Raw genomic sequence first — 11,948 nt, forward strand, 5'->3', positions numbered from 1 at the left:
GGGCCCCGGCCCCGGCCCCGGCCTCTTCCGTCCGCCGGGCCGCCAGCTCAGCCCGGGAGAGCCGGCGGCGCGGCGGGCATGGCTCGGGCGGCGTGGGGGCTGCTGTGGCTGCTGCTGGGCAGCGTCGGGGCGCAGTACGAGAAGTACAGCTTCCGGGGCTTCCCGCCCGAGGACCTGATGCCGCTGGCCGCCGCCTACGGGCACGCGCTGGAGCAGTACGAGGGCGAGAGCTGGCGCGAGAGCGCGCGCTACCTGGAGGCGGCGCTGCGGCTGCACCGGCTGCTGCGCGACAGCGAGGCCTTCTGCCACGCCAACTGCAGCGGGCCCGCGCCCGCGCCCACGCCCGGCCCCGACGGCGGCCGCGCGGACGAGTGGGCCCGCGAGCTGCGGCTCTTCGGCCGCGTCCTGGAACGCGCCGCCTGTCTGCGGCGCTGCAAGCGAACGCTGCCCGCCTTCCAGGTGCCCTACCCGCCGCGGCAGCTGCTGCGCGACTTCCAGAGCCGCCTGCCCTACCAGTACCTGCACTACGCGCTGTTCAAGGTGGGCGTCCGTCTCGGGCTGGGCCTCGGGTCTTCCCACCGATCGGTCGGAGGAGCGTTGCCTTCACCTGGGGCACGAAGCCCGCTGTGCGCTCCGGGCCGCTCCCTCACCCTCTACCCCCCGACCAGGCTAACCGGCTGGAGAAGGCGATGGCGGCGGCCTACACCTTCCTCCAGAGGAACCCGAAGCACGAGCTGACCGCCAAGTATCTCAGCTACTACCGGGGGATGCTCGACGTCGCCGACGAGTCCCTCACGGACCTAGAGGCCCAGCCCTACGAGGTGGGGTGGAGGGCAGGAGGAGGATCCTGCAGATAGGGCCTGTAGAGGAGGGGGGATGTTGGGGGCACCCTGACTCCCTCTGCCACGCCCCCTCCAGGCCGTGTTCCTCCGGGCTGTGAAGCTCTACAACAGCGGGGATTTCCGCAGCAGCACGGAGGACATGGAGCGGGCCCTGGCAGAGTACCTGGCGGTCTTTGCCCGGTGTCTGGCCGGCTGTGAAGGGGCCCACGAGCAGGTGGACTTCAAGGACTTCTACCCGGCCATAGCAGGTATCCCCCACCCAGACTATGGTAGGCGGTGCAATCACCCACAGGCCCGGTAAGGCAGATGTCCCCTCCCTGCACGTGGAGCACTGCAAATGTGGAGGAGCCAGCCAGGAGGAAGGCTTTGTCCCAGCCCTCAGGGAGCCTTCGGTCTGCTGAGAAAGACACTGGGTACAGGGGCCCCAGCTGGGAGTGTCCAAGGGACTGGATCAATGTGGAGAGGCAGTGATATCCCTAAAGGGTCTGGGAAGCTTGGGTTCACAGGCCTTCCAGACAGAGGGCAGTGCAGGTGCAAAGGTGCTGCGGTGAGAAGTAGCCCGGCAGGTGTGTGCAGAAAGCAGCTGGTAACCAGAAATCACACCTAGTCTTGGGATCTCTAACCCCTGGGTCCCTCGAGCAGGGGCAGAAAGGACTGTCCTTGGTCAGGTGCAGTGGCTCAGGCCTGTAATTCCAGCACTTTGGGAGGCCGAGGCAGGCAGATCACGAGGTCAGGAATTCGAGACCAGCCTGACCAATATGGTGAAACCCCGTTTCTACTGAAAATACAGAAATTAGCTGGGCATGGTGGTGCACACCTGTAATCCCAGCTAGGAAGCTGAGGCAGGAGAATTGCTTGAACCTGGGAGGTGGAGGTTGCGGTGAGCAGAGATAACACCATTGTACGCCAGCCTGGGTGACAGAGCAAGACTTCATCTCAAAAAAAAAAAAAAAAAAAAGGACTGTCCTTTAGCTTCTCTGTTTGGACTTCTGCCCCACTCGTGGACCTCACCTCTGTTCTCCCAGAATGCCCTGGCTCCCTCTGGCTTGGGGTGGTGGTTGAGTGGTGGGGGTGGTGAGGCAGCTCAGCCCAGAGTCATCTTCCTCACCATCATTTGTCGTATAGTGTGGCCAGCACTTTACACACATTCTCCCCTGTGATTGCAACAGCAGCACCTTTTCCGGACCAGCGGCCTGGCTCAGTAGGCAGAGCTTGGATTTGGAGTCTTCTCCAATGGGGGGAGGGAGCTGTTCATGGCAATGCCAGCCTCTCACTGCTCCTTCCCGCCCCCAGATCTCTTTGCAGAGTCCCTGCAGTGCAAGGTGGACTGTGAGGCCAATTTGACCCCCAATGTGGGCGGCTACTTCGTGGACAAGTTCGTGGCCACCATGTACCACTACCTGCAGTTTGCCTACTACAAGTGTGAGCCCCCTGGGTGGGCTTGGGCAGGGGAAGAGGTGATAAGGGAGAGGACTGTGTGGGTGCCTCCCAGAATTGTGGGGAGCTTTCCTTCAGTATTGAGGATCCTGGATGATAGGAGAAAAGGCTAGGGGTGGTGGGGACATGGGGAAGGCACCATGAGAGTCTGGGGCAGGTCAGAGGCTTGTGAGTGGGAACAGACAGCAGCCTCAGAGAGAAGTAGAGGGTCTCTTGGGCAAATGACTAGGCAACCAACAATTGCAGAGCACTTGACAGTTTATTTTTATTTTTGAAACAGAGTTTCACTCTGTTGTCCAGGCTGGAGTGCAGTGGCACGATCTTGGCTCACTACAACCTCTGCCTCCAGGGTTCAAGTGATAATCCTGCCTCAGCCTCCCGAGTAGCCGAGATTACAGGCACCCGCCACCATGCTCAGCTAATTTTTGTATTTTTAGTAGAGATGGGGTTTCACCATGTTGTTCAGGCTGGTCTTGAACTCCTGACCTCAGGTGATCTACCACCTCAGCCTCCCAAAGTGCTGGGATTATAGGTGTGAACCACCGTGCCCCGCCAACACTTGAGAGTTTACAAGGCACTTACGTGGTCCTTTCATCAAAACCATGCAGCTGGCATTGCTGGACCAATTTTTCAGATGGGGAAACTGAGGCTTATAGAGGGCAAGGGGCTATTAGTCTCATGACTAATAAAAAGTGGCACCAGGACTTGTGGCTCTCCTCACTGGAGAGATTCTGGCATCTACCAGGGCTGAGATGGACAGCCTGCAGTGTTCCCATAACTCAGAGATGCCAAGATTCAGACAGAGCCAGGAATCTGAGCAGAGGGGCTGAGAACCAAGGGGCCGGGAGACCCTTCCTGGGAATAGATACCAGAGAGGTTGAGGGCTTCTAATTCCCTAGAGCCATCATTCTCCAGCTGTGTGAGCTTGAGCAATTTAGCTAACCTCTCTGTGACTCAGATTTCTTGGCTGTAAAATTCGGATGACAGTAAAAGGCAGGCTGGACGCGGTAGTCCACGCCTGTCATCCCAGCACTTTGAGAGGCCCAGGCAGGCAGATGGCTTGGGCCCAGGAGTTCGAGACCAACTTGGGCAACATGGCAAGACCCTGTCTCTATAAAGATACAACAAATTAGCCAGGAGTGGTGGCAAATGCCTGTAGTCCCAGCTACTGGGGAGGCTGAGGTGGGAGTATTGCTTGAGCCCAGGAGGCGGAGGCTATAGTGTGCTGAGATCACACCACTGCACTCCAGCCTGGGTGACAGAACAAGACCCTGTCTCAAAACAAACAAAAACATACAAAACATTAGATGGGTGTGGTGGTACGTGTGCCTGTAGTTCCAGCTACTTGGGAGGCTGAGGTGAGAGGATCACCTAAGCCCGGGAGATCAAGGCTGAGGTGACCCATGATGGCACTACTGCACTCCAGCCAGGGTGATAGAGTGACACCCTTTCTCAAAAAATAAAAATAAAAAGACAGGCCAGGTTCAGTGGCTCACACCTGTAATCCCAAGACTTTGGGAGGCTGAGGTGGGTGGATCACAAGGTCAAGAGTTCAAGACCAGCCTGGCCAAGATGCTGAAACCCTGTCTCTACTAAAAATATAAGAATTAGCTGGGCGTGTTGGCAGGTGCCTGTAATCCCAGATACTCTGGAGGCTGAGGCAGAGAATCGCTTGAACCTGGGAGGCAGAGGTTGCAGTGAGCCGAGATCACACCACTACATTCCAGCCTGGGCAACAGAGTGAGACTCTGTCTCGAAAATAAATAAATAAATAAATAAAAATAAAAAGACAATGAAAGTGAGGTTTAAATGAGTTAGGGCCTGGTGCAGGGTCAGTGCCCACTACATTCTAGCTGGCATTATGCTTGGGTGGCGTAAGGAGCCCAGTAGCTATTCTGGGAGGTGGCTGGGTGGCAGGGGTGCTGGACTGAACTGGGAGCTGGGGTTGACTCTGAAGGGGAAGTGCCAGAGCAACTCCTCACCCCTGTGCTGCTGCAGTGAATGATGTGCGCCAGGCTGCCCGCAGCGCCGCCAGCTACATGCTCTTCGACCCCAAGGACAGCGTCATGCAGCAGAACCTGGTGTATTACCGCTTCCACCGGGCTCGCTGGGGCCTGGAAGAGGAGGACTTCCAGCCCCGGGAGGTGGGCACTGCTTTCTGGGGCACTTGCTGGACGTGCAGTTTGCAAAAAACAAACAAACAAACAAAAAAAGCACCTGGCTTCCTTGGAAGGCAGGATGGAAAATGGAAAGAAAGAATATGAGTTGAGGTTTGAGGCCAGCCCCACTGCTGTGTGGTCCTGGGAAGACTATATCCCTTTCCAAATCTATTGTCTCACCTGCAAAATGGGGGTAGTACTGCCCCTCTCAGCAGTGTCCAGATGTGGGAGGTGCAAAGGTACATGTCCACTCCTGCCTGCTCCCCTCCCCACCTTCATCACCCTCACTCCTGGCCTTTGTCCCTCTTCCCCAGGAACCCGCTAGGTAACCAACTGAGAAAACCCCTTGGAGTTGAGGGCAAGGCTGGCAAATATGGGACACATGGTGCCACTCTGCTGTCAGTGGCAGACATTGCTAATCGATTGAGGGATTCTTTCTCACCAGACCCTCAAAATCCTTAACCCAGTGCTCCAGGCAGTCACGATGATCTGATTAGCTTGTGAGCTAATAGCTGTTCCCCGATCGTTGAGCTGGAAGAGGGCCAGTGGACCCAGATCCTAGGAACCCTGGCTTCTTGCCATCTGGCAGCAGGGTATGGCTCACCCCTCACCCATCCTTCCCTCCTTCCAGGAGGCCATGCTCTACCACAACCAGACCACCGAGCTGCGGGAGCTGCTGGAGTTCACCCACATGTACCTGCAGTCAGATGATGAGGTGGGTGCCTCCTGATCTCCAGGACTGGGCTGTGATGGGGACACGTTGGGCTTTTTCCTGGGGCCACCAGTGTGCCAGAGTTGAGCCCCAGCCCCTGGTGGTCAGCCGTTGTGAAGCAGAGAGATTTGCCTGTCCCTTGTCTGGACTGCCCCTTCCCCAGCCTGAGCATTCTCATGCCCCCTGCTGTACATGTCCTAATCCTGTTCTTCCCAGGTGCAGCTCACATGGTGCCTCTTCCAGGAAGCCCTTGCTGCATGCCCTGGCTCTCTGTTCTGGGCTAGCAGTGCTTCTGTGTACTTTCCTGGCCACTTGTGGCCTGGACCTGGATGATTTGCAGTCCTGGTCCATCTCAGGCCTGGCCCCCTTCTCCAGCCAGTCTCCAGGAGGACCTCACTACAGGACACGGGGCCAGGGTATTCCCTGCTCTCCCAGCTCTCCCATGTCCTGCATGGAGCCTGGGCTCAGAAACAGTTTGAACCAGTGAATGAATGAATGAATGCAGGGCATCAGGACCAGAGGACCATAGTGTATTACACTGATTTTGAGTGAGGGTTTGACAGCCTGAGTTTCTCTGAGGTGTTGCTGCTCAGTGCTTATTTATGTATCCTCTCCTTTGTTCACGCCCCCAGCCATCAAACATGGGGGCGGGGGGCAGAATCTACACTGTCAGCACCCAGGATGAGGAGCTAGCTAGATCTGGCTCCACTACTTAGCAGTTGGGTGGCCTCCAGACAAGTGTCGGGCAACCTCTCAAGCTTCTGTTTCTTCATCCACTGAATGGGGAGAATCATGCCCATCTCATATTGTGGTGGTGAGAATAATATGAGAGCTGGCCGGGCGTGGTAGCTCATGCATGTAATTTCAGCAATTTGGTAGGCCAAGGCAGAGGGATCACCTGAGATCAGGAGTTCAAGACCAGCCTGGCCAACATAGTGAAATCCTGTCCCTACTAAAAATACAAAAATTATCCAGGCAGTCGTGGGCACCTGTAATCCCAGCTACTCGGGAGGCTGAGGCAGGAGAATTGCTTGAATTCCGGAGACAGAGGTTGCAGTGAGCTGAGCTGGCGCCACTGCACTGCAGTCTGGGCGACAGATTGAGACTCTGTCTAAAAAAAAAAAAATTAAGATCAAGTATGTAAAAAAAAAAAAAGATCAAGTATGTGTTTTTATTTTTACTGGAGACGGAATCTTGCTCTGTCACCCAGGCTAGAGTGCAGTGGTACGATCTCGACTCACTGCAATCTCCACCTCTTGGGTTCAAGAGATCCTCCGGTCTCAGCCTTTGAGTAGCTGGGATTACAGGCACGTGCCACCACACCCAGCCAATTTTATTTTGTATTTGTAGTAGAGACAGGATTTCACCATTTTGGCCAGGCTGGTCTCAAACTGCTGACTCAAGTGATCTGCCCACCTCGGCCTCCCAGAGTGCTGGGATTACAGGTGTGAGCCACTGCGCCTGGCTGAGATCAAGTATGTAAAGCACTTGATAAAGAGCCAGCACCTGGTAGGTGCACAGTGAATGGCAGCACTTTTTTTTTTTTTTTTTTTGAGACAGAGTCTTACTCTGTCACCCAGGCTGGAGTGCAGTGGCGCCATGTCAGCTCACTGCAACCTCCACCTCTTGGGTTCAAGCAATTCTCCTGCCTCAGCCTCCCGAGTAGCTGAGATTACAGGCATGTGCCACCATACCCATACTTGTATTTTAAGTAGAGATACGGAGTTTCACCATGTTGGCCAGGCTGGTCTTGAACTCCTGACCTCAAGTGATCCACCTGCCTCGGCCTCCCAAAGTGCTGGGATTACAGGTGTGAGCCCCTGCGCCTGGCCTATGGCAGCTGCTTTGAGGGCTGTCGCTTGTTCCATGTGGCTTGTCAGACACCAGACTGGGGACTGGAATAAGTTGGTGAAAGTCATGGTCCCTTTCCCAAGCTCACAGTCCAGTGGAGGAGGTAGAAACAGCTGCTGGAGAGGGCAGCACGCAGCACCAGAGGAGGTCTTCAGCCCAGCCAGGGTCACCAGCAAGGGCTCAGCCTGGAACCAACACCTGGCTTTGGAGGGTTCATTGCGGGCTGCGCAGGCACAGGGGACAGCAGGAGTTCCTGGCAGGGAAACAGCATGAGCAAACATTATGCATGGACTAGCAAGATTCTCACCAGGGTGTTTGTGCTTAAAAGGTGGGGCTGTGCCGAGGCGATGTTTATGCTGACACCAAATTCTACCGGTGGTGCCCTGTGCAGCCACTCAGGGAGGGGCAGGTTGGGAGACATCCTCAGAATGGTCTCATTAGATCTTGAGACTGGGGAAGGGGAGGGGCCTTGGGGACCAAGAGGTGGGATGGGATGTCCCATTGGCCAGGAAGGGAGCCCATATGGGTTTGGGCCTACTGTGACCCAGTTTCTCCCACAATTGTGGCACTGCTGTAGATGGAACTGGAGGAGACAGAACCACCCCTCGAGCCGGAGGACGCCCCATCTGACACCGAGTTTGAGGGGGAAGGTGACTACGAGGAGAGCATCTATGCTGACTGGTGGCAGGAGCCGGATGCCAAGGGTGACGAGGCTGAGGCTGGTTAGTGACAAGTCCTTGAGGGGATGGGGATGCAGCCTGGGATGGAAGTTGGGAACAGACAGATTCACCTGCTGGGCTCCGGAACTCATGGTGTGTGTGGGTGCTGGAGCCCATCCTCCAGGGGCCTGCAGCCTGTTGGCCACCCCTGTCCCACCTGGGGGTGGAGGTGCAGGACCCCCACCCTGGAGCTGGGGGAAGCTGAGACCTGTTCCTGGGGAGCCTCACCCCCTTCCCATCAGGATAGCACCTGGACACCCACTGGGAGTGGGTGGGGGCCAACGCCAGTGCTTTCTCCTTTCCTTTTCAGAGCCAGAGCCTGAACTGGCATGAGAAGGGGGCACCCCACATCCCTCGAGCTTGGGAAGCCTGGGCCCGATGGCCCCACCCTCACCAGCCTGAGCAGCAGCAAGAACTTTTTTTTTTTTTCCTGAACATCTTTCTTAAATTAATAGCAAGAACTATTTATTAAAAACTTAAGATGGGCCCGAGCACGGTGGCTCACACCTGTAATCCCAGCACTTTGGGAGGCCGAGGCAGGTGGATCATGAGGTCAGGAGTTCAAGACCAACCTCGCCAAGATGGTGAAACCCCATCTCTACTAAAAATATGAAAAATTAGCCAGGTGTGGTGGTGGGCGCCTGTAATCCCAGCTACTCAGGAGGCTGAGGCAGAGAATTGCTTGAACCCAGGAGGCAGAGGTTGCAGTGAGCTGAGACCATGCCACTGCACTCCAGCCTGGGCAACAGAGGGAGACCCCATCTCAAAAAAAAAAACAAAAAGCAAACAAGATGGACCAGACACGGTGGCTCACACCTGTAATCCAGCACTTTGGGAGGCCAAGGTGGGTGGAGCACTTGAGGTCAGGAGTTTGAGAGCCTGGCCAACATGGTGAGATGCCCCTTCTCTACTAAAATACAAAAATTAGCCAGGCATGGTGGCGGATGCCTGTAATCCCAGCTACTCGGGAAGCTGAGGCCAGAGAATCGCTTAAACCTGGGAGGCAAAGGTTGCAATGAGCTGAGATCGTGCCACTGCACTCCAGCCTGGGCAACAGAGCAAGACTCTGTCTAAAAAAAAAAAAGATGGACACGGCTGACCGGACCCCCATCCTGTCCCACCCGTGAGCACTGCGCCCCAGACCCATCCTGCCTCTTCTGTGTCTCTGGACCACAGGATGGTGGTGGCATTGCAGGTTGGCAAGTGGGCTGATGGGGTCTGCCCTCTTCACCGCTGAGCCCCTCACCTGGACAGTCTCCTGGACGAGAAGGTTCCAGCTGCTGACTGGAATCTCAGACCGAATTGCAGAGGGTCCTCCAGGGTCCTGAAGAGCACTGGACTAGGAGTCTAGTGGTTCAATAAATGTTGTTTATTGACCAGTAGGTGCTCAATAAGTGTTGAATGAGTCATAGCACCTGCGATCCGGTCTCCGCGGAGCTCAGTTGTGACAGTACAAGTCCTTCCCTCCCTTTCTCTACACCCGTGCCCCCTCATCTGTAAAATGTGGGGTGAGGGGCACCATCTAGGCCCTGCCTGGTCCTCTGCACCTGGGTCTGAGGCTTGTGTGAGGGAGGACGCAGTGTGCAGACTCGCCACCAGGGGGCGTGAGAGGACACTCTATAGACCCGCCGCCAGGAGGCATGAAAACACAGTCCTCCCCAGGCTTGGGAAGACGGTGGTTTCTGATTTCTAAGATGGGAAGTCCTGCATTTTCCTAGTTCAGGATCACTTCCCTCGAGGAATGTGGCAAGTGTGGGAGGGGGCCAAGGACATTTGCTCCTGGTGTTTACTTTCTGGGCATTTACTGACGCAGGTTCCTTAGAGTCAGAGGGTGGTGGCCCTGCCGCTGCCCTGTCTATTCCCCCATTCCAGAGCCGGGTTGGGGCCCCAGCTTCACAGCCAGAGGAGCCCCAGGGATGTGATTTGATTCCTTTGGGCTTCTTGGAGTGCAGTGGGACAGCCAGGCCCCTCTCGACCGATTTTACATGGGTTCCAGGGGCAGAGGGTCTGGAAGTGTGCGGGCAATGATGGTGTCTGGTGGCTACCTCCTAGCCTGGGACCCACTGCCAGACACCCACCCCTATTCCACAGCGGTAGGTGGGGCAAAGGGGGTCTCTCTGGGAGGAAGCCAGGGCCAAGGCCAGCCGGGTGACAGTTCTGTCCCACATTTCCAGCTTCCCGGGGGCAGGGTGGCAGAGGTGTCTTCCTACTCAAAGGTGGAGTCAGGGCTGGGAAGGCAGGTTCTCACTGCCCCACCCCTACCTTCTCTCCAGACGTGCCAGGCGAACTAGCCTGGGCCCTGTCCACCTCTGTGCCCAGGAGGACTCCCTGCCCCGCCCCAAACCCCTCCACTAGGCCTTTGGTCAGGATGGGAGCTGGAAGGGCAGAGTCTTGAGTCTGGAAAAAGGGCTGGGTCAAGGCTGGGGGCTCGGTGACCTCACTCCCTCCTCCCATAGGTGGGTCCCAGGGAAACACATCTGCAGTGGTAGCCTTTCCTGACAGCCTCCGGGTGCAGAGTGGCCGTGCCCCACCCCACCTCTTTCAAGCTGCTGTGTTGTCAGGTCCAAGGCCCAGCCGTTTCTGGGAGGGGCTGGCCCTTCAGAGGGTGGGGAGCGGGATGTGCTTCTGCATGTCTGCGCAGACGTGAACCTGCCATGAGCATGAGCTTTGGAATCTGGACGGCTGGGTGTGGGTCTGAAAGTGCCCGCATGCTTGTGTTGCGTGGATGTGCGGGTCTGGGTGTGAATGTGTGCCTGCGGGTATGCATGAATGAGGGTGTTTTTGTTTGTTTTGTTTTTTGAGATGGAGTCTTCCGCTGTCGTCCAGGCTAGAGTGCAGTGGCTCAATCTCAGCTCACTGCAACCTCTACCTCCTGGGTTCAAGCGATTCTCATGCCTCAGCCTCCTGAGTAGCTGGGATTACAGGTGCCTGCCACTACACCCAGCTAATTTCTATATTTTTGGTAGAGACAATGTTTCGCTACGTTGGCCAGGCTGATCTCAAACTCCTGACCTCAGGTGATCCAGCTGCCTCGGCCTCCCAAAGTGTTGGGAATAAATGTGTTTTTAGAGGGATTCATTCACTCAATCAGCGCATATTTATTGAGTACCTACTATGTGCCAGCATCTTGAGGCACTGGGCATAGAAGAGTGAACAGAGCAGGCCAAAGGCTGGGCCCACATGGGCTTATGTTCCGGCAGGGAGGTGGGCTGTAAACAATAAACGTCAGAATGTATGAATGAGACGGGTACGGCAGATGCGGAGGTGGGAAAGGATCTGACAGCTGAGGGTTGCAATTGAGGTGTGTGGGTAGCTGTGCAAGTGTGCATCTGAGCGTGGCGTCTGAGTGTGGGGTGAAGCAGCGTGTGTGTTAGGGAGCAGGCCCGCCGCTCTCTAGGCACCGCTCAAGCCACTGGCCCAGCCTTGCCTTTCCCAGGGAGCCGCCAGCCCCTCCTACCTCCCCAGATGCCAGCGTCTCCCCATAGCCCAGTCAGCTCCCCAAACCGGTGAGACCTACTCCCAGCCAGTCCCAGTGTGGGCCCTCTGGGGCCCTCCAGCCCATTGTCCCAGCTCCACCCTTCCAGACAGCTTCACCTCCGCCACACCTTCAACCCTGATGGCCACCTCCCCACCTGCCCCCACACCCCACCCAGCACCTCACCAGTCCTGGAATCTTGGTATAATGGGTAGGTTAGGGATGACCAAAAGGGCTCTGGGGAGGCTGGCCTCATGCAGTAGGACCAGACTTGGAGAGATGCTGCAGGAAGACTCCATCCTGAGGAAATCGGAGCTGCCACCTGTCCTAAGTGCCTACTGTGTGCCAGGCACTTGGCAGCTTATTATTTTTTGAGACAGTATCTTGCTCTGTCACCCAGGCTGGAGTACAGTCACAGTCACGGTTCACTGCAGCCTCCACCTTCCAGGCTCAAGCCATCCTTCCACCTCAGCCTCCCAAGTAGCAGTGAACACAGGCACATACTAGCACACCCAGCTAATTTCTTTTTTTTTTTTTAGACAGTCTCGCTCTGTTGCAAGGCTGGAGTGCACTGGCACTATCTCGGCTCACTACAACCTCTGCCTCCCCCTCCCAGGTTCAAGCGATTCTCCTGCCTCAGCCTTCTGAGTAGCTGGGACTACAGGCGTGTACCGCCACACCCAGCTAATTTTTTGTATTTTTAGTAGAGACAGGGTTTCACCATTTGGCCAGGATGGTCTCCATTTCTTGACC

The 11,948-nt window shown here is 56.2% G+C and overlaps 1 protein-coding gene across 1 annotated transcript; it reads left to right on the forward strand.

Annotated features, from left to right (window-relative positions):
- Positions 1–78: 78 nt before the first annotated feature.
- P3H4 (prolyl 3-hydroxylase family member 4 (inactive)) lies at positions 79–9,102 on the forward strand. Its single transcript, XM_012443785.3, has 8 exons — positions 79–540; positions 669–821; positions 919–1,090; positions 2,136–2,264; positions 4,278–4,423; positions 5,070–5,153; positions 7,579–7,723; positions 8,031–9,102. The coding sequence occupies exons 1-8, from the start codon at positions 79–81 to the stop codon at positions 8,051–8,053; spliced, it is 1,314 nt and encodes a 437-aa protein (XP_012299208.2). The 3' UTR covers positions 8,054–9,102.
- Positions 9,103–11,948: the final 2,846 nt, after the last annotated feature.

This window comes from Aotus nancymaae, unplaced genomic scaffold (assembly GCF_030222135.1).
Source record: "Aotus nancymaae isolate 86718 unplaced genomic scaffold, 86718_ANA_hifiasm-v0.15.2.pri h1tg000089l, whole genome shotgun sequence".
Taxonomy (NCBI): domain Eukaryota; kingdom Metazoa; phylum Chordata; class Mammalia; order Primates; family Aotidae; genus Aotus; species Aotus nancymaae.